Source organism: Cydia strobilella, chromosome 12, assembly GCF_947568885.1.
Source record: "Cydia strobilella chromosome 12, ilCydStro3.1, whole genome shotgun sequence".
Taxonomy (NCBI): Eukaryota; Metazoa; Arthropoda; class Insecta; order Lepidoptera; family Tortricidae; genus Cydia; species Cydia strobilella.
In genome coordinates this window covers 5352940-5376186 of record NC_086052.1, presented here as the reverse complement: position 1 = coordinate 5376186, position 23247 = coordinate 5352940, and the positions used below count along the sequence as shown (strand labels likewise).

At 39.6% G+C, this 23247-nt stretch overlaps 2 protein-coding genes across 2 annotated transcripts in view; both read right to left on the bottom strand.

Annotated features, from left to right (window-relative positions):
- The window catches only part of LOC134745980 (putative inorganic phosphate cotransporter), a 77258-nt gene extending 56719 nt beyond the window's left edge, over nt 1-20539 (bottom strand). Inside the window, exon 1 of the mRNA XM_063680137.1 lies at nt 20215-20539. Coding sequence (XP_063536207.1) covers nt 20215-20287 — 73 coding nt within the window. The 5' untranslated portion in view covers nt 20288-20539. The remainder of the gene's footprint in view (nt 1-20214) is intronic.
- LOC134745966 (uncharacterized) lies at nt 1526-7954 on the bottom strand. Its single transcript, XM_063680113.1, has one exon. It carries the CDS (start codon nt 7668-7670, stop codon nt 1782-1784), a length of 5889 nt encoding a protein of 1962 aa, XP_063536183.1. The 5' UTR covers nt 7671-7954; the 3' UTR covers nt 1526-1781.
- Nucleotides 20540-23247: the final 2708 nt, after the last annotated feature.

The window sequence follows — 23247 nt, the reverse complement described above, 5'->3', positions numbered from 1 at the left end:
TATTGGTGTCATAAAATTAAACAAATGTGTACTATTTGATAGTCGCCTCAAATGTATTTCAGCAGTAGGTATTATCTACTCATAAATAGCGTTAAAAATCAGACTAATTTGGTATAAGGTAATTTCTGTCCTATTAAACTAAAATCGGAAGAGTGACACGATCCTAGGCGCCGCCATACTATCGAAAGTTAAGCTCTCATTTTAAAACGACATAAGTGACATAACATTAAATTTGACGGTAATATGTATACCTGCTACTTCATCATATCAACGTCTCGCTATTACGTCATAAACCCAACCATATTGGGTCTTACAGGCACAGATAAAAATAAAACTTTATATTACTTAGGTACATTGATATTTCCTATATGATATGCAACAGGCGCCAATAATGTGCACGTGAAGAATATATTGTGTGCAATTTTATAGACATTACGTAGGTACAAAGTTTAATACCAAAGTAGGAAGAACATATTTCATTAATTATGTATGCATAAGCTTACAGCAGCTTGCGTAAGTACCAAGGTCTTTGACTTTCATGCATTTGTAATAAAATAATTATGAAAATTCATGTTATTTTATATTTATATTGCTTCTTAATGTATATCTACAGTTTATAATATTGCGAAGCTACCTTTTATTACCTTCGACAAAAGATATATGTTACTCGTTCCGGTTCTTTAAATGTACATATTATCTTCATATTAGGCGCATTAGGGTAGGTAACTTTGATGGCGGGATAATTTTAAAAATGCCAAATAACTACTAAACTATAGGAGCACTTTCTGATGCCTTGGTAAGCGTTTGCAGTAGCGTAAGTGTTGCTAAAGTATGATTAACCCTTCGTATGCTTAGGAGCAGATCTGCTCCATATATATTCAACTTAAACATGAAGTTGTCACGATTGCTATTTTAATGGCAATTTTTTGACATGCGCATACGAAAGGTTAAGGGGCTACCCGAGGTTTTTGACAAGTTTTGAATCGTATCTCCTACTTTTGCACTACATATAGAATTATAAGACAAACAGCTATCGCTTCTTTAATCTTTTATCTCCATTTTTGTCTACCGGATTTTGAAAAAAATGAATACTTATTTATTTATGATTATTTTAAGCATTGTCTTAAAAAAAGAACACTTTTTTCGTATCTCGATTGCTGTGCAATCTTACATATACCAAATCTACATATTTGGGTTCGTCTATGACGTCTCTAAAAATTTGTCTAAGGTTTTAATTTGAAACTAAGTAACACAAAAGTTATGGCCAGAAAACCATTTTTTTGGCCTTAAATTGTTCAACTTTGTTGCCAAATATCTCTATAACAATGAACTTTGAAGTAAATATGAGATACCTACTATATTGCTTAAAGCAGTTGCTATATTATTTAAGCTACAAAAACATTACAAAACTAAAGGATTCAGATCGAAGGTCATTGGGGCATGGGATCCTTTTACATAATTTCTGTAGATCATAGGCACTGGCACGAGGAATGAAAAGGCGAAGTTGAACTTAACAATGAACTTTAATCCGATTTTTGAATACAGAGTCGAGTGAAACCGATCGCGTCTAGCAGCGGACTGCCGCCGGCGCATAGCAACATAATGCACATTACTTGCATAAGATACGTCATACAATTTTGAACCTTAAGTATTAGACATTAACATCTAAATTAATATGACAAAGTTTCCTTAAAATAAAACTTAACTAGTTACCTACAAAATATATGTATAAGTACTTGTATAGTGAGCGCATCGCTAACACTCCCCACCCCAGTGCTGACTCAGCACTCTAAACTTACGGGAATTGGAGCGATGCGAGCCGCGGACCGCCGGTAAGTCCCGGTAGCCGTCTTCACCTCCACTAAACGGATGCGACCGTCTCCGCCAGGAAACACCTGGGTGATCAACCCCTTCGGCCACATGTTGCGGGGAGAGTTGGGATCCACGACCAGAACGAGGTCTCCTACCTTTAACGGCTTCTGCTCCTCCAGCCATTTTGTCCTAGGCACGAGGGTGGGTAAGATTTCTCTTAGCCACCTCTGCCAAAACATGTCAGCGAGCCTCTGCGCCTTCCGCCATAGTTTCCTCAAGTTGAGATCAGAATCATCGAACTCTCCTACGAGAGGGAGTCGCGATGATGATCCTAAAAGGAAATGATTAGGAGTAAGAGACTCACCGTCAGCAGGATCGACAGACACGTGCACCAATGGACGACCGTTGACCATGTTCTCAACCTCTGCCATTAATGTGGTCAAAACTTCGTCCCTTGGTGCTCGTTCTTTTAAAACGACCTTGAGAGCCGTCTTTACTGAACGTATTAAACGTTCCCACGCCCCACCCCAATGGGGGCTGGAGGGGGGAATAAAAGTCCAGTCCATGTTGTTATTCACCCCCTCAGCTTTTAGCACATCCATGTCTAGCGCCTCCATCGACCGGCGCAACTCTGTGTCGGCGCCCCTCAGATTAGTACCGTTGTCCGAGTACAGATGGCGCGGCCAGCCGCGCCGCGCCGCCATTCGTCGTAACGCCATGATGAGCGAGTCAGTTGTGAGGGAGGCAACCAGCTCGATATGAATCGCCCGTACTGTGAGGCATGTGAATAGAACACCATATCTTTTTTCTCTGCGGCGACCCACCGCGACCTCCATTGGCCCAAAAAGGTCCAACCCACAGTGAAAAAAGGGTCGCTGATGATGTTCTATTCTGGCCTCTGGCAAATCTCCCATGCGAGGTACCTGAGGTCTGCTCTTCATTATCCTGCACAACATGCACCTTGACGTCACGAGTTTAACAGTAGGTCTAAGTTTAATTACCCAATACCTTTGCTTTATTTCGTTGACCACCATCTCCTGACTTCCATGGGCCGCTTTCACATGGTAATGCCGAACAATTAATCTTGTTACCTGATGGCGGCCGTCCAGGATCACGGGTCTCTTGACGTCCAGAGGCACATCTGATGCGGCGTCAATGCGCCCGCCCACGCGAAGTAGTCCATTTGCATCTAAAACGGGTGATAATTTTAATAACTTACTTGCGCGATGTAAAGCCCCGTGCGCCTTAATTCTACCTAAGTCTTCCCCGAAAGACTCGTTTTGCGCGTGTTTTAGCAATAATATTTCGGCACGCTCCATCGTAGCGCAGTCGATCTCGGCCGCCTGACCTTTGCACCTGGCGATGAACTTTAGCACTGTGGCCGTGGCGCGGGTGAGACGAAGCCACGAAGAGAAGCGCTGTGGGTCCGGCACTGGTATGCATGCAGGCTCGTCGCGCATCTGGACGACTGCTATGCATTCACCTATCTCCTCCTTGTTACCGGTCGGTGTAATATTTTTAGGCCATTGACTTTCGTCAGCGTATAAGAAAGAAGGACCTTTGAACCACTCATTTTGTAGGGCTAGATCAAACGAGTCCCGCGTGGCTAAATCGGCAACATTTAGTTTAGTAGAAATGTACCGCCACTCGTCGACGCGGGTAAGGTCGTCAATCTCCCCCAAACGATTTGCTTCAAAGGCCTTATACGTACGATTTTTGTTGCGAATCCAATGTATCACAGTTGAGGAGTCACACCAGAAGTAACGCCTCGCAGGCGTCAGTTTGTGCTCCTTTCCAATTGCATCGGCTAGTCTTGCCGACAACAATGCAGCTTGCAGCTCAGCCTTCGGGATAGTCAGCTGTTTTACCGGCATAACTCTAACTTTGCTGGCAATAAATGCAACATGAATAGTACCGTTGTGTTCCCAGCGCCAATAGCCCACAGCTGACATCGCCTGAGTAGATGCATCGCTAAAAAAATGCACTTGTAAATTATTATAATATGAGTACCTACTCGATGCGGTCGTAGCACATGTAGATGGAGCTACGCCCTCGTAGCCTTTCGTAGCACTGTGCGTAGGCGCACAATCTTGCATTTCACTCGCACGCGCTGTCGCCGATTGGCTGTCCCTTACTGCATTCCGCGCGGCTGCGCAGTACCACCTAGGTATACGGATATTTTTAATTACCTTTAGTAGGTCGACCCACTTTCGCCACTTGTGATAAATCTGATCTGGAATGTAATCCTCCCAATCCACCTGTAAGCGCCAAGCGTCTTGAAGCATGATTCGGCCTTGAATCGTAAAGGGTGCTAAGAAACCTAGTACATCAAATATTGACATAATTACTCTTAGCATTAAACGTTTTGTAGGCCTATTCTCACCTTTAAGTACGTCGCTCGGTATACGTTTTAATGACAAATCGAAGCCCAATATGTCATCAGCTGGGTACCAAATGAGACCCAAGGTACGCTCGCTTTCATGTTGCTGGCCGACTTTGAACCTTACAGCAGCAGTACCTAAGGTCTCCTTTGGCACGCTGTTTAAAACTGCAACGCTGTTGCTCGTCCAGTTTCTTATTTCAAAGCCGCCCGCCCTGTGGATATCACTGACATTCCTTACCATTTCGATCGCTGTCGCCTCGTCGGGCAGGCTGTCGATGTAATCGTCCATGTAGTGCGAGTTGACGACGGCTTCGACGGCGGCGGGAAACGACGATTCAAATCGCTGGGCGTTTTTATTTTTAACAAATTGCGCGACAAATGGAGCGCAATTTGCACCGAAAATGAGTGACGTCATCGCGTACGTCTTTATGTTTTCTGTGGGGTTGTTTCTCCACAGAAACCTCAGTGCGTCCTGGTCGTCTTGCTGGATCTTAACCCTTAAGAACATGTCCCTAATGTCACCTGTTACTGCTATTGGATGTTCCCTAAAGCGCAGCATTATACCTAAAAGTGATGACAATAGGTCGGGCCCTGTGAGCAAATAATCGTTCAGAGAGCTACCACTTACCTGACTTGCAGCATCAAAGACCAGACGAAGTTTTTGCTTGTTCGGGTTGTCCACGCCGAAATGAGGTAAGTAATAAGTCTTCGGCGTGACCTCGGTATTAGTAAGTTCCATAGCGTAATCATTTTCAAATAAATGATTGACCCTCTCACGGTACCTGTCGGCGAATCCTGGATCCTTACCCATTTTGCGCTCAATACCCTTCATCCTGGTAAGTGCGTTTGGGCGGGAGTCGGGCATGGGGCGGTGTTCGTCCTTCCACGGAAGGCCGACGTACCAGCGCCCATCGATGAGCTCGGCGGAGCGCTCCAGCTGCGCGACGGCGCGGCCGTCGTCGGCCTTTTGGCGTGCGTGCGCCGTCACGCCCATGGAATCTAGCAGAAACGAGCGCCTAACATCTTCGTGGATTTCCCTTAGGAGGCACTCATTTGAAGTGGTATCGTGATCTGATCCGCTATCTGCAATAAAAAGGTTAGTATGGACAGCGACAGATGGTGAACCCCTGGACGGACGGACAATCCGCGGCACGCACACTTCCCCATGGACGCTCCAGCCGAGACGGGTGAGTGTAGCTGATGGCTCATTATTTTTGCCCTCCCTCACTTGAATAGGTATCACAACATGTAAATTATCCTGACCTAACAATAATTCGGGTTCTGAATCAGTGGTACAAAATTTATGTTTTATATCTGCTAGGTGAGAATAGTTAACTAATTTTAAAACAGACAATGTTTGTAATGGCAAACTCAATTCTTCAACACAACGCAATTTTACATTATAAACCTTATTGTCCATACCTTTAATGTCGACATTCACTTTGGTCGATTTGTACTCGAGCCCGTCATTTTTAAACGCACCGTGAACGACCAGTCTCTGCGAGATACCATGTAGACCGACGCGACGCGCGAGATTGGCACTTATTAATGAGATGGTAGATCCATCGTCCAATAGCGCAGTGCTATTTACCATACCGTTAGGTCCCTGAACACACACTCGTACTACTTTTAACAACACTCTGCTGTCGGTCGCATTTATATGAGTTAAAGTTTCCGTCACTGGCTTGAACGCGGGTTCGCGCGGCACGGGTCCGTTTATCGCGCTATTATTCGGTACACTTGCACTCGGCCGCGGTGCGGGCGCCGCCATGACGTCACGCGCACTGTTGTTTACCGGATAATGTAGTAGGCGATGATGTGGAGCTCCGCAACCGTCCTTGTCGCACGCAGGGGCCTTGCAGGTATCGCGTTCGTGCTTGGAGATAATACATTTGTAGCATAAACCATGTTTCTTTATATGTTGCCATCGTACTTTGCGCAACGCTTTCTTAAATGGTTTGCATTCCGTTAACTTATGCACAGCTGTTCGGCAAAATAAACATTTTAAATCGCCTACTTCAGTTTGTAGTAAAATAGTTTGTGTACGGGAAGATGAATGCTCGCTAGACTTGTTTTTAAAGGTATCGCTGCGCGTAGTTGTTAAAAAACTTGCAGTTGTAGAAATCTTCAATGCTTCGTCATTAAGAAAATCCGATAGAATGACTAACCTCGATTTCTGCGCATCTTGGAGGAGTTTAAAACTGTAGTCTGACCATTTTGAGATGAGCACAGTGGGCAGCTTGGACAGGATGATGGAGACGATATTCATGCCGTGTAGGTACTCCTCGCGTCCTACTGCTCGCACAGCTTCTACGAAATTTTGAACCTTCACTGCGAACATAACTATATCCTTATGATATTCGAGTTGTAAAGGCTGTAGCTTCTTGATGTCTTGCAGAATACGAGAAATGATGCTGTCTGGGTTTCCAAAACGTAGCTCCAATGTCGACATTACCCGGTCGGGCGACGTGGCGCTGATAAACAATGCAGCGACAGCATCTCGTGCGGCTCCTTTAAGACATTTACGAAGTCTCCATAAATTTTCTTTATCTGTAAATTTACAGACCTCAGTTGACTCCTGGTAGGCCTGTTTGAACTGAAGCCATTCTAATTGGTCACCTGAAAATTCAGGTAGGTCCTTAGGTGTGCTAATGCGACTAAGCAGACTAGCGTTAGGCACTTGATTGCTAGCGGTCGATAGGTCTTTAAGTGCGCCGGCCAATAATTGCACTGTTTGGTTGAGCGCGCTGACGGTACCTTCTGGCGCCGGCGGCGCTGCCGGCATGGGGCCATCGGCGGCGGCGCGCGGTGCTAGGTTAGACGCTGGCATCGGCTGAGCTTGCTCGGTGAATGCAGAGGGTATGACAGGTGCAGGCATCCGTGCTGGAACTGAAATGTGCAACTCGCCCGTTGTGACTCCATTGTCGGGGGCTTGCCGCTCCTCAGGTAGTTCCGTGTGGTTGCTTTGGTGCTCAACCCACGCATTTATATCGTTGCGAAGAGGTAAATTGCCATCGATTTGTGAACTGTATTCCTCTAGGTCCTCTTCGCTACCACTAAGAGCTGCAAGTTGCGCGTCTAAGGTTTTATTAATTATGTCCATTTGAATCGCAGCCTTTTCCTTTGCAGCGTCCAAAATTAATTGTTTTCGCCTGGCTTCTTTAGAGGCTGACGATCTTCGTGAGCCCTTGCTGCTCGGGACGGCACCCACATGTGACGCGGCAGGCTTCGTGTCGGGAATTTGCTTAAATTGCGGCATCGGCTCCGACTTTATGCTGCTTGTCGCGTTTAATTTGTATTGTAGAAACTTCTTGACCATCGGATCCAAAGGTTTCTTGACTTCATCGGGCATAGCTTCATTGCACGGCGGTATAACCTCACTTTCTCTTTGTTCTCGCTCGCGCGCCATGTGTTCTTCGCGCTCCCGACGTGCCTTCGCATTGCGTGTTTCTATTTTTCTAGGCGTTCGGTGCATAATCCGGTTCGAAGACCACTTTGTAGATCATAGGCACTGGCACGAGGAATGAAAAGGCGAAGTTGAACTTAACAATGAACTTTAATCCGATTTTTGAATACAGAGTCGAGTGAAACCGATCGCGTCTAGCAGCGGACTGCCGCCGGCGCATAGCAACATAATGCACATTACTTGCATAAGATACGTCATACAATTTTGAACCTTAAGTATTAGACATTAACATCTAAATTAATATGACAAAGTTTCCTTAAAATAAAACTTAACTAGTTACCTACAAAATATATGTATAAGTACTTGTATAGTGAGCGCATCGCTAACAATTTCCGTTTTTTAAATTACAACGCTTTCGAAGTTAACCCAATTCACCTTACTATGATTAACTGTACAAGTATATTTTTTATATTAAATATCTTCACTTAAATTGAAACACCTGGCGCCTAGTTGACTAGAAAAAATAAAACAGGACTTTACTGTACCAATTGAAAATGTAGATATAAATATGTTTGTCACGTAAGGTACGTAACGAATAAATTCAACATTGAATGTGAAGTGTCAAACCATACTGGGTTCTTCCCGCGGTGGGGCATGTGTGTTATCTCAATATGTGAGGACAGGTAACGAGGGCCAATCAAAGTGTGGATATCACTTAATAAACTTAATTAATATTCCTATCTAGTCACCCCCAAGGACTAACTACATCCGGATCCGGACAGGTTTGGAGGAAGGAAAACATAATTTAAAAAATAAACAAGGCATTGAAGACTCAGACGACACAGATTGAAGAAAAGATGAGGAATGAGGATGTTGCAAAAATTTGAGTGTTTCACGCGAAGAAGGAACTATAGGTTGTATTTGATAGTTGCTGGCATTGCTTTGGCGATATTAAATATTGTTAAGGGTCCCCGTCCGACAAGCTCGGTTCTCCATACAAACGTAGTTCCGCTCTCATTTTAAACAACTATCTAGTTTGCTCTGAAATTTTATACTTTCAATAGGATAAGGGTGAGGTCTGGTCTGAGGGTGGGATGTCTGTAATTAGTTTTTAGCTTCAAATACCATAGTTAAAAAAATTCAGCGTATTTAAGTTTTTCATACAAAACTTGTTTTTACTCTATTTCGTTTGTTTTATAAACTGGTGCTTTATAAACTAATTACAGACCTAGATATACCTCATGTCATTGTATGTGCAAAGTTTCATTACAATCCAACACGTAGTTTTAAAATGAGAGCGGAACTACGTTTGTATGGGAAGGTGCAATTCGGCTGAGCTTGCCGGGGACTCTTAAGGTATCGCCGAGTAACTTTCAGCGTTCATTCGGTCAAGACTCAAGACGATCCTTATAGTTCCTTTCTTAACTTAGCAGGAATCGGCAGTAGTATGCAGTACTGTCTTCCAAATTAGCACGGATGTCTGGGACCGGGGCGCATCCCCGCATCCGCACCAATCTCAATACTCACTTCGCACTGATTCCCACCACTTAGGGAAGTCACTCACACGCGACAATTGTCGCGTTGACGTCGATATTTTCGCCACGTGTCACGCACGACATACTTATCGTCACTACTTTGAAAAAAATTCGCAGCTCATACTGTTATACACCGTGTTATTTTTGATTTCCGTTAATTTTAAGGGGAGATTCTTCAGGTTAAATAAAGTTAATTTCTCTAAGAAACTAGTATTTTAACTGTTACAGTTTTTGAGATATTCAATAAATAAATTTAATTGCTGAGCCTGTGTAAAAGATTCTTCATTGCCTTTAAATTTTTTTTTTTTTTTAGTTTCGTCAGTAAAGAGTTTTCCATTGATAGCTATTCACTACAAGAAGGTTACTGAGGTTTTAGGTAGGTTTAGTTTGACAATTCCGACATTACCTACTTTTCTTTCATTATATGTCACACTAACTTTTACGTAACTCTAAAGGACCTTAACAATGCAATATTCATTTATTTTGTATGAAAAAGGAAAAAAATATTTTTTTTTTCGAATTTTACAAAAAGCTATATACCAGGTAGCTTCTATTAATGTACCAAGCAACGTGTCGAATTTAACGGAATTAAAAAAAACACGGTGTATACGTGCTATATACTCAAAGTTGAAACGCAGTAACTCTGTATGGATTCCATACATGGTTACCACGTTTTTCTTTTGATTGACATAACAAGATACGAGTGGTTTTCAAAGTAGTCTCGATATGTAGCTCCAGCCGGGCTAGCACATGATTGGCGCGAGAGTATCTCGCCGCGACATAGACTACCCGTCCCCCTTTAATTCATACAGTTAGTAAGAGACGGGTAGTCTATCCCGCGGCGAGATACTGTCGCGTCAATCATGTGCTCGGCCTACAGTTTAGACAGAGAACAGAGGAGCAGAAAAGGCAAAAATAACGCGCAACGCAACGAAGGAGAAATCAGGTTAGGCGTTAAATAAATAAATAAATAGCACAATTTATTATATAATCCAATCGAGGCTTCGGGCCTCATCGCCAGGAAAGTCGATCTTCAAAATTATCGACATGCTTATAGCTTATAACCTGGACAGTTTGTTATAGAAGAAATTGCATACCACGTTCTACTGACATGCTTTGTAGATCACTAATTTTATTGATGTAATGGGCTTAATATACAAAATATCTGGGGGACCGAGCTTTGCTCGGAAAACATATAAAAACTCGAAAATGCGCGTTATCCCAGGGATAAAACTAGATCGATTTTTTGCCCCCAAAAACCCCTTTATAGCAAATTTCATCGAAATCGTTAGAGCCGTTTCCGAGATCCCCGAAATATATATACATATATACAAGAAATTGCTCGTTTAAAGGTATAAGATATTTAAATACCACAAAAAGCGTGTTTGATAAATTTAAATAAGTTCCATAAAATCAGGATTTTAAGAGTTAAGCGAGGTTTAAACTAGCAAGAACTTGCATGCAATTTAAGTTACATTGCCGAAAATGTATTCAAAAGTTTGATCAGATACTGCATTGTAACGAAAATTGCATGCAAGTTCTTGCTAGTCTAAACCTCACTTTAGTTCCCGGACAACTAACCGTAACTATGGCAACGCCTAACATTACAAATTCACACCAGAGACTATGCAGGTCGTAGGAAGATGTCAATTTGCCTCTTGCAATACTAGCAACATCCGTCAGGCGAGCAATCCGGTCGTGTTGGCAACACTTGATCGCTATCAGGATTTCTCGGATGTTTTATCTTAATGTAAGATACGGGTAGGTAACCAAGAGGGAAACCCGTGATAGCTTACGGTTACAGCTACGAACGATCTTTTTGTAGGCAACAGACTTTTTGCCCCATTCTCCAGTTTATTGGATTGTTTTTTTTTTTATGTGATATTCAGCAAACGAGCAGACGAGCCGCCTGATGGGAAGCAGTCATCGTCGCCCATGGACGTAAGCAACATCACAGGAGCCACTTAAGCATTGCCGACCCTTGAGAACCCTAAATACCCGCTTCTTGAAGAATCCCATATTGATTGTATTTTCAGAACAATAATCTTCAACAAAAAAAAGACGAACTGCAGCAGCAGCAGTAAGCAGATACAAAACAATCAGAGTAGGTATTCCGGCTACCAGAAAGGCATCTGGAGGTCGAACTTTCATACATTATACTTAATGCTCTGCACGTGGTCGTTTTTGTACCAAACACTGGCAAGCAGACCAGTTTTTATGTACCAAATTTTGGCATGTCAATCCTGCGCCGTAAAAAACGTAAACGCGAATCGTAGGTAATTATGGTGCCCATCCTTTTACAACAGAGCGCAGCGAACCGGTTCGAACAGCAAATTCGATAATTTGTATCACCAGAGAAATGGAAATAATAAAGAAGCAAAGATAGTCTTACATTCAATTCACCTACACCGACTGCGACTACCATAAGTCTACCACGGTGTCCGCGGTGTCCCGCAACCGTGTGACTGTGTGAGGTGCGAGTAATATGATGACTAGCATCAGTGAGTGTCAGTGTGTTAGCTATTTAGCGTATTGAGTACCTAGCTTGTTGTTCTTTTTTCATCGTTAGTTTGAAGCTTCCGCCGTATCCGGTATTGAACGGAATCCGTTCCCATTCAATACCTAATTGTGTCTAATGCAACTGTATGTGTTGTGACGTCAGCCGTCACGTTATTAGTGAGCTGGTGCATGTATTTGGCGTCATAGCCACCATTTAACGGTACAACGCTATCGTCATCTAAAATAATGTAAACGAATGCGACATTGTATGAAGATTGAGAGTCCTTATCACTTACACGTCTCTAGTGTCAGAGACCCATTACATTTGCACACTATCCACGTGTCCACCCTTGACACAATTTTTCACGTTTTTGAATTGTAAACAATCTAATTATTTTCTCATGTTGGTATTACTTGAGTTTCGCAAGCTCTGTTATCGAACCGATTGTGTCGGTGAATCGATAAAATTACGTGAAATTAAATTTCGTAAGCACGTGTGTGCGTGATTTTAGAAAATACTGGCAGGTGACAATGTTATCGGTTGCAGTTTTTTGAAATAGAACAATTAACATTTCAAAAGCAACGGTGGAAAAGAAACCTGGCTGCGTAACGCCATGCAACCAGCTAGCCAAACAAAAATGTTTAAACAAAAGACTACCTACTGTCTCCGATGTGTATCTAGGTGTACGATTCTCATAAAAAATAAATAAATAAAAAATATCATTTATTTCACGTGACTACAGACTTATATTATATGATTAGTATGTACTTACAGCTATGTTAGAATCTACATTTTTATAGAAATAAATAATTACTAGGGCAATGTTTCTAGAAGTACCTACCTAAATAGTTAAACATAATAGGTACTTCTAGAGACATGCAAATTATCGCAATGCCTCAAATACGGGCAGTCAAACCGCACGGCTACCGAACGCAGAATGGGGTTGGGGCTGGCTCGCACCCGACGCACCAGGGATGTGCATCGTACAAAAAAAAAACAAAAAAAAAATTACAGTTAAAAAAAAAGATTTGGAAAATGTACAATTACGTGCCAATCGTCTGATTAACCGTGAACTAATCGACCGAGCGACTCAAAGGTCTTAACTTAGTGTTGACGTTGCGTAGACACTTAAACTCACACCGCCTGCTGGGATTGCGCAAACTCGGATTACACGCATTTAGGCAAATGAATGATTTCCAGCTTGCTGCAAATTAATTCTTCGAGAAAATCTAATTTGATTGGCTTACTATACAAGTGTCAGCGTCTATGAATTTAGATTTTTTTTATAGAGTGTATAGGGTATATTGATAACTAATAAGAACGAAAGAAGATAACTTCAGGTTCGAACTTTACATATATCCGATCCATATCGTATCTTTAGCAAATTTTTGACGTATCTTAAAGTTCGAATCAGACCGATACTTCTACTTCTTGGTTCGAATTTTAATGAAAATTTGCAGGTAGGTAGGTAAAAGCGAACCTTTACTAACAGTTTAGTTTGTCTACTATTGCAAGTTTTTTTCAAAACGCGAGGTCCCAGTTCAGAGCGAATAGCTACGTGCCTCCTCAACCGCGGAAACGGTAATTTAGACCCCAGTTGATGCCTAGTTAAGCACTTCATTACATGAATTTACATCTCAAGGGTAGTTATAATTTCATCAGATAACACTATATTGTAAAGTCCTTTATAAATGGTTTCTGACTAGATTTAAATGAGCTACCGTCATCGCTAAATGACCCATTGTTCGAAAAGTTAACTAGGGTTGCCGTACGTCAGTATTTTTCCTGACATGTAAGCATTTTTGGTCATTTGTCAGCATTGCGGCTGGGCCGGACTTGGCGAGTATCAGGTTTTTTAAAAAACCTCAACGAGCTGCTAGAATCTATCTAGAAATTTGGCAAAGGAAAAAGAAGGATAGACAGTAGCTACAGTAAATCGCGTTAAGGAGCTAGTAGATTCAAAAACTTCGAGATTTAGAGAGTCGGGGGGGAGCGTTCGTAGAAAATGACCATTAACTATCCTGAATTGATGTTATATGTCATGTACTAAAGAAAAAGTGACGTAGCCCTCCAGTGGCGGAGGCCGGGCTGAACGGACTGGAGGGCTTATTATTAGTGACTTTTTTACCATCATCATCTTCCTCGCGTTGTCCCGGCATTTTTGCCACGGCTCATGGGAGCCTGGGGTCCGCTTGGCACCTAATCCCAGGAATTGACGTGGGCACTAGTATATTTACGAAAGCGACTGATATCTGACCTTCAAACCGAGAGAGGAAACTAGGCCTTATTGGGATTAGGCCGGTTTTTAGTTTCACGATGTTTTTTTTTTTCACCGAAAAGTGACTGGTAAATATCAAGATATATCGTTCATACGTTTCGAAAAACTCAGTACGAGCCGGAGTTTGAACGCGCGACTTCCGGATTGCAAGTCGCGCGCCCTTCCCGCTAGGCCACCAGCGCTTTCCCTTCCTTATAATATTACTATATGACATCTATTTCAGTTTTAAGTTTGACTCACAAATCATAATATTTGATAAAATAATTTGATTTTCCCCTCACTAGCTCGGAAAGTTGTCTTTTATCCTTCAAAACAAGCGGGGAAAAACGCGTTTTATCCACTAGTGGGGAAAGTAATTTGACCTTGGATGGAGCGTGTTTAAGTAGCTTGACAGATAACAAAACGTAAAACGCTAATGATAATGGTTCGTTCGATATTAGTTATCATTAAATAAATGGTTTGAGAATCTAATAAAAAATACCAAATTTAGCTTTATTTAATGATTTTAAGTCATAAACCTTAAATTTCCATAAGAAACGTTTGTTTTTTATAATGATGTTAAATATAATTCTGAACGCACAAGTTGAGTCGATGCAATTTCAAAACGCATCGTTGACATTTCATACGTCAGAAACTCAACAAATTTTTTACTTAAAAACTTCTCGTGTAAAAAAAACAACTTCCAGAGTTTTTTGTTATAATATCGTAAAAAAATTAGTGATTCCAGTGATGAAGATGATCTAACGCCTGTGGATGTTGCACTTTCCTCGCTATAGTGAGGTGAAAAGTTTTGTGTTACACGCGGGTGCAAATGTATTTTACTTCTCGTGTGTTGAAACACTCGCCACGCTCAGGATTCTATTTTAGAACCACTCGCTTCGCTCGTGGTTCAACTATAGAATCCTTTCGCTTGCTTGTGTTTCAATTCGACACTCGCGGGTAAAATACAACTTTGCACCCTTGTATAACAAATAACTATTGTTCCTGAAGTTGCATCCACACTATCCTCTTACGTTGCCTAGGAAGAAGTAGGAAATGTCTAGATTTTGAGGGTAATGTCAGGATTTTTGTCAATCAACTATTTCATATGGCAACCCTAGGTATACTATGTACTACTTAACAATGTTCACATGATTTGCACCACGTAGTAATTTATAACATGTTTATTTCGCACTAAATTATACATACTACACGGTAAGTATGTAATTGTATTTAACTTTGTTCAAATTTGAAACGTTTTTACTATTGGTCATTTTTATAATTTATCGTGAACAGTAAAAATGTGAATAAATTATATGTTATAATAGTGGCCATTGAATATCATATGCAGAAGTTTATGGTCTCATCGATCATCTTTTTAACGATGACTATGCACACTTCGTATGGTGCCCGCAATACGGCCACTTCGGCAGCAAATTGTTTAAAGAAAACTTAACTTTAACGTTTTTAATTAAGATTTTAACCTTTTACCAGGCTGACATTTCAAAAATGACAATCGAATGTCAGTCTTACTCGTCGAAAATAGAACACATGTCATGTTTGAAGTTTGCAGTGCCGTATGTGGGAAATATTGAAATTTTTATTCTGCAAGTAAGCCTCAAAGGTTCTTTACCACAGGTCATTACTATATAAGAATACATAGTCATGATTATTTGAAACAATTTGGTTTATCAGGAAGTACTAATAAAATCCAAATAAGAGATACAGTAAGCTGCATCATAAGAAAGTGAGTGACATAAGGATTTACGAAAGTGCGCATTAAGATAAAAGAAAGCCTGTAAATACACATACATATATTGTAGCTACATAATAAAAATATGTAAATAACTCTATCCACACGCACCTTCCGCACACCTTGGTGGAAGATCAAAATTTTAATTTATTTCCTATTGTATTTTCCTAAATCCTACAATAAAACTTGACAGTTGAATTTAAAACCAATAGTGTAGAAAATATGTTTGACATAGACAGAGAGAATCATACTAAGTATATTTGTCTTACACTAGTACTAGCACCCAAAAGAAAAGGACGAGTATTGGTTTTTTTGTTCTTATTTACTGACAAGATTTGCTTGACCAACTATACTTCTGTTTTCAAATCGAATGAAACAAAACAAATGCAACTCTGTGCATACTGAAAATGGTTTAAATTACATTGAAGTGATTTATGTGAGTGGTCGCCACTCGAGAACCTTTCCGCCCCAACGGCCATCGGTTCTACGTGCAATGGTTCTAAGGCGCAGCGTGGGTAGGCCCCCCACAAGGTGGACTAATGACCTGATAAAGGTCGCGGGAGTCCGCTGGATTCGGGTGGCGCAAGACCGGTCATTGTGGCACTCTTTGGGGGAGGCCTATGTCCAGCAGTGGACGTCCTCTGGCTGATATGATGATGATGATGATAATGATGATGATGATGATTTACTATAGTTAGGATTAGGACCGTGGGCCTTAGCAGCATAATACTGTTGAAGCTAGCCATCGCTAGGAAATCCGAATATCTAAATGATGATAATAATTTACGGAATGGATTTAGATCGACATAATACTCGTACGGACGGTTCAGATGACCGCAGGCATTGACCTTACGCAGTTTTTCTCGTTAAGGTGCGTGGTGCACGCTATACTGAAACCTATTTTTAGACAGACGAAAATTACTTCATATATGAGCTAAAACATGCTATAGATGTAGTGCATAATTGTTTTCCATCGGATTTTCTCGGAAAAGTTCGTATTTGTCATGCTACTTACTTCAGTCAATGTCAGTACTTTTTGTAGCGAGAGCGAGACTGAGGGTCACCAATACTATTTTATATAGGTACCCCCTTTTTAAGACGGTCAAGAGTTGGGCCCCAAAAATGGCAGTTTTTGTTAGGTGAGTGGGGTGGTGGATGGTTTAAATGGGTACTCTTCATCCACTTTACAATTGTGCTCTTAGTTTAGCCTGAAAACATTACTACTTGACCTACTTGTCTTTAAAATTTAACGCGCCGCATGTTCTAAAAATTATCTTAAATTAGGTATCTTTTATATTAATTACATAGAAAAAACTATAGTGGCACAGATAAACAATATGTCAAACGGGTACTCCAGTACCGATATCAGATCTACAATGATCGATGACACCAAAGATTGCGTATCTCATCTTTCAAGATCATTTTACCGAGTATTGACAAGTTATCTGTCACTGATACAGATTGCGAAACTGTCAAGTAGGTGAACGCAAATGAATTGACAAACTAGCGCTAGTCAGACCACACATAGTTTTCATGTCAAGTACAACGTCAAATATGACGTATGGCGCTCCTATATGGTATAAAGGGTATGGGTATATAATCCTATAGGGTATAGGACATTGTCACTGCCAAGAGTGTCAAGTCGATATAAACATAGCGTAGTCAAGCCTACAAAGGATGTACTCGTAAAATATGAAAGGGACCGCACAAGGCACCAGGATTTTTGCAGAATGATGTTAGTGGTGTATTGAGCTGTATTCCAGTTGGCCCGCCACGTGACCCGACGGTACACGCGGGGACAAATGGCAATGATTTATATGAAAACACCCATTCCCATCTGTTTGTGTTCGCCAATGACGGCAATGACATAACCACTTTATCATTAATTCGGTTTTTTTGAACGTTTGGAATCTTTTTTTTTTCCAAAAAAAGTTTGGTTTATTTTAAGCTTATATTATTTTCGCCAAACTTTATGTTTAACGGCGATATGAGGCACTCATTTTTAAATTTAGTACTTTAGTACCTTAATCATATTAGGTTAATACATTATAGTTTGTCAAGCCATTTACGTCGGTCGAAAAAAGCGGCAAATATAAAAAACGTAAGCGCGAAGATATGATTTGGAAATTTGAATTTGCGCCTTTTTTACTGACAAAGTTGTTTGACAGACTATAATTATATTGTAAATGTATACACACGACAAGTTGTTAATTAAGTAGCACACACTATTCGACTACTGTATAACCTAATTAACCTATCTATATCACTTAGCTCTAATCTAGGTCCAGCACTAAGGGTCGGTACAGACGGACTGCAACCCGAATGCAACTCGTATGGAAACTGCACGACGACGTTGCGGTTGGCGTGCAGTCGGGTTGCAGTCCATCTGTATCGGCCCTAAGCAGGACACCTGACTGCGTACGTGACCTAAATATTACTCTTCACAATGAGACATTACATTGTGTATATGATAACCGGATGAGTTTATTAAGACTGAGACACAAAATGTGACGTTTTCAACCAAAAGGTACCACATTGTCGGTTGTCAATCGTCAATAAGGTTGATTTCAAATGGAAGCTATATGGAAATAGCGCCGTATTGACAACCGACAATAAGTACCCTTTTGGTTGAGAATGACACAAATATGTACCTACATATAAGCGGAGATCGAGGACTGCCATTTAAGCAATCTGTAGGACATTTACTTGTCTACTCCTGCGGCATACCTTCGTACGAGGCAGCATCTGATGATAGCCTATGGATGCTTGCAACTCTGGGACTGAACTGTGACCGAATCCGATCCCATCCTCGTCGCCAATGTTAAATTTGGGATTTGTGGCTAAAGGAAACGCCCGTTCGGTTGACAGAATTATTCCGACTGCTCGTCGCAAGATTATATGCATCTACCCTACATATAAGTAACCATATATATATAACAAAATTCTATTGAAACCTACTTCGTGATCCAATTGACGATCAAATAAAAATACCCAAGTTATTTATTAATAGTGGATTGATATACCTATCTATTATATTTATTACGTAGATTAAACATCGTAAATATCCGAGTTATATTAGCAGAAATCATTCCCACTAACTGATATGGTCGAGCCTTCAGATTCAAGCGTGAGAGTCTGTACATCGACAATGGCAATAATCAATGGTTCGTCTCAAAATAACCAAACTATTAAATGAAAACATATATTTGAGCATTGTCTTTCAGATTATATCTACAAGCAGAATCAAACGAGAAGAATGGTCGGGACTAATGACAGAACACAATAAAAAAAACAGAAAAAATAATTTGCTAAAATTTTCATGCATATGTCATTGGAAGATATTTAAAAAAAAACGTAAAAATGAGGACTAAAGTCAAATAACTATACAGCCAACAAGGTTAATGAAAATAATAAGATTCTTGTATTTTTATTCTGATTCAATAACATTATTGAAGTCCCCCTATCTATTTTATTCGTTGTCGTCCCTAAATTCTATTCAACGTTTGTGCATGATTGCGAGACATCACGATAGCTTTTTAGGGAGCATAGCAATAATTAAGTATAATATCTATGACTCATGTATATCCTTAAAGTACGGTTGCGAGGTTTTGCGAATATTTGTTTCACTAATGACATGCATCATTAATTTTCCATCAAGGCTGTGTTTATTTCATATAAATAAAAGAAATTTTGACGATACTCGTGTTGGCTATAAAGAGGTAAGTATTTAAATTCATTCGTCCGTTTATTAATTAATTTTGTAATCGCTATTGTTTTGAGTTTCAGAAGAAGCGGTGGTGGCCGAGTGGATATTGTATTGTATTGTATTCATTTAATTCAAGCAACATGGCTCATAAAAGCTTTGAAACATAAAAATCTATTAAAATTAAAATACAAACTTAAAAATTAAAATATGTATTACTAAAATATAACGACGACACAATCACGTCAGACGTCAGACATGACGTCAGACTTTCAATCCGGAGGTCGCGGGTTCAAATCCTTGCTCGTACCAATTAGTTTTTCGGAACTTTTGTACGAAATATCATTTGATATTCACCACTAACTTTTCAATGAAGGAAAACATCGTGAGGAAACCTGCATACATCTGCGAAGAAACTCAAAAGGTGTATGTGAATGTGAAGTCCCCAATCCGCAAAGGGACAGCGTGGGGACTATAGCCCAAGCCCTCTCGCGCACGAGAGGAGGCCTGTGCCCAGCAGTGGGACGTATATAGGCTGAATTATTGTTATATTGTTGTTTTTAGATTTGAATCGTTGTTTTCTGATTTCTTATAATATTTTGCATTAAGATAGATAATTTCAGTTCCAATTTGTTAATAATTGTTGTAATTATTTATTTAGGTACATTTTATATAAAGCCCAAAATCTAAAATTAAATTTTGGTATGTACCTTGCGTTTGCATATTGCTTATTTAAACAATGTGCAATCTGAATTTAATTATTATTATTTTAAAGTTTTATTTATTTCTTCTAAAAACAGGTAGTCGTGTAACTTAGAATAACGTTTATGCGAAGTAAAAAAAAGAAAACTGTTTAAAAACTTACGTGGTGTATCCGAAACATCATCCATAATCGCCAGCTTGCTCGGCCTTTTATCATCTTCCGGCTTCAAACCCATTTTCACTGCAAAATTAAAAAAAAAACTAAACTTAAAAACCGCGCACTATTCAAAATTCGAACTACAACGCGCGCTCCATACAGGCTGTTCTATTTTTGACCTATATTTTTTATTGGTAGTTGAACCATTTAGTTGGTTAGTTTTTGTTTACGATTTTTTCCGCGCGTAATGTGAAGTTGTTCGCCCGTGTTGCGGCGTACTTCGCCCGCGAAGGTAGTACGGTCGACTGTCGCGGGACAATCGACAAGAGGTGGTTTTAACTGAGCCGGCTCGACAATATAGACCTGTACCGCTGGCTATATTTTGACCCCTAGGTTATAAAAATATTAAAGTCAATTCTGTTTTCGCTTATGAATACTTTGTTAAGATGTAAATCTTACATTTTGTTTTGTGTCATATATATAATTTGCTTTTCTAGTAATTTGTTATTTTGTGGTAATTATTTTTTATTTTGAATTATCTTGGAGAAAAAAATATTCGAGAGAAAACATGTAACTGTGTTGCATTTAGGATAGTGTTTTTAGTGTGAAAACATAGTTTGTGTCAATTACGTCCACTGCAATCTGATACTATGTCATAATATTCTAAATGACACAAAAAAAAATTAGAGTTAAAAAAAATGACTTAGGTCGAATTTAATCGTTTAAATAGGTCCATTAAATGATTTTGTGTCTTATTAAGGCATAGCTTCATAAGATATTTGATGATTTTGTTGTAACAGGCTGTCACCGTTACAAAAGAATATTAAAGATATTAGAGTTTACATATTATTAATTTGAAATGCGGGATAAATAAGATGTATGAATTTGTGTCACTTGCATCCACTGCATAAACAAATATTACAAAAATATTATTTGCGTTCAAACGAAGCTAGCGGGCGGTCTGAATGGGCAACGGAGGCCGTGCAGGGTGGGGCCGCGGCGTGACCTTGCCGTACGCAACGCATGTTTACTTCGCCTGTGCGCCAAATTAACGCAACTTATTCAAAGAAGTTACGCAAACAACACAACAACAAGCAACAAGCAAGCAAAGAATGCGTCGAATTATCTTTTACCTATTTAAATCTCATAGATATTGTACAATGTCACCATTATGCAAAAGAACTGTAAGTACATGTTTGATTTGCGAGCGAGCTGGCAACATTGCGCAGGGAAATCTTAAAAATATCGCGTTTACGTGAACGCCACATACATTTGTGACAGTGATAGGGAAAAGGTACCACTAAAGTAAAATTTGGTTATAAATACCGTGACTTTCTTTCATTCTTTGATAAAAAAAATTGCTATTTATGCAACAAGTGCGGAAATCATCTTTACGCACGTGTATCATACAATGTTTTACTATGCATTGTGCGAGTAAATAAAAAAACATGTCATGGCAAATAAGTTTAATTATTAAAAGGAGTGTTTTAAATCGACACGAGTTGCGAATTACCTATTCGCACGTGTATCGTACGTTTTACAGTACATATGGCCCTTTAAACTTTCGACATATGCACGGTAAGTGCTCTTTTCCGCACTAGTGCGAGAAAGTAGCACCATATGTACTGTAAAAAAAATTGAAAACAAAAAGCACAAGTGCGGAAAAGCAGTACTTTCCGCACGACATGGCTCCGTAGGAAACGCACTTTTCGAGCACATGCATTGTAAAAAAATATATAGGACTGTATCTCCTAAACCATGCGTCGTAGCGCAAAAATAATAAAATTTTCGTTCCCCTTTATGTAACCCAAAAGTAATAAATGAAAAATACAATGAAAAAAAAAAGAAACAAAATCTTTATAGGGCTGTATTAGCTGTATCTCCTATATCGTGCATCGTAGCGCAAAAAAAATAAAATTTTCGCTTCCCTTTAAGAAGCCCCTAATTAAGATTTAAAAACGCAAAAAAGAAAAAAAAAGAGGAAAAAATCTTTATAGGGCTGCATCTCCTAAACCGTGCATCGTAGCACAAAAATAATCAAATTTTCGTTCCCCTTAAGAAATCCTTAATTAAAACTTTAAAAAAAACCAGGAAAAAAACTTTATAGAGCTATTATTGCTATATATATAGATATAATATCTCCTAAACCGTGCTTGGTGGCGCAAAAATAATAAAAATTTCGTTCCCCTTTATGAAGCCCCAAAGTAATATACTAAAAACACAATGAAAAAAAAGAAAAAAAAATAACAAAAAACTTTATAGGGCTGTATCTCCTACACCGTGCATCGTAGCGCAAAAATAATTATAAAAAAATCCCTTTAAGAAACCCCTAATTAAGATTGAAAAACGCAAAAAAGAAAGTGGAAAAAAAATCATTTTAGGGCTGTATCTCCTAAACCGTGCGTCGTAGCGCAAAAATAATAAAATTTTCGTTCCCCTTTACGGAACCCCAAAGTAATATACAAAAAAACACAATGAAAAAAAAAAACAAAAAAAAAATCTTTATAGGGCTGCATATCCTAAATCGTGCATCGTAGCGCAAAAATAATCCATTTTTCGTTCCCCTTTAAGGATCCCTTAATTAATACTTAAAAAAAAAAAAAAAAACAGGAAACAATCTTTATAGAGCTATATCTCCTAAACCGTGCGTGGTAGCGCAAAAAGAACAAAATTTTCGTTCCCCTTTACGGAACCCCAAAATAATATACAAAAAACACAATGAAAAAAAAACAACAAAAAAAATCTTTATAGGGCTGCATCTCCTAAACCGTGCATCGTAGCACAAAAATAATCAAATTTTCGTTCCCCTTTAAGAAACCCTTAATTAAAACTTTAAAAAAAACCAGGAAAAAACTTTATAGAGCTATTATAGCTATATATAGTATATATATAGATATAATATCTCCTAAACCGTGCGTGGTGGCGCAAAAATAATAAAATTTTCGTTCCCCTTTATGCAACCCATAATTTATATTTAAAAAAAAAACGCAAAATTTAAAAAAAAAACTTTATAGGGCTGTATCTCTTAAACCATGCGTC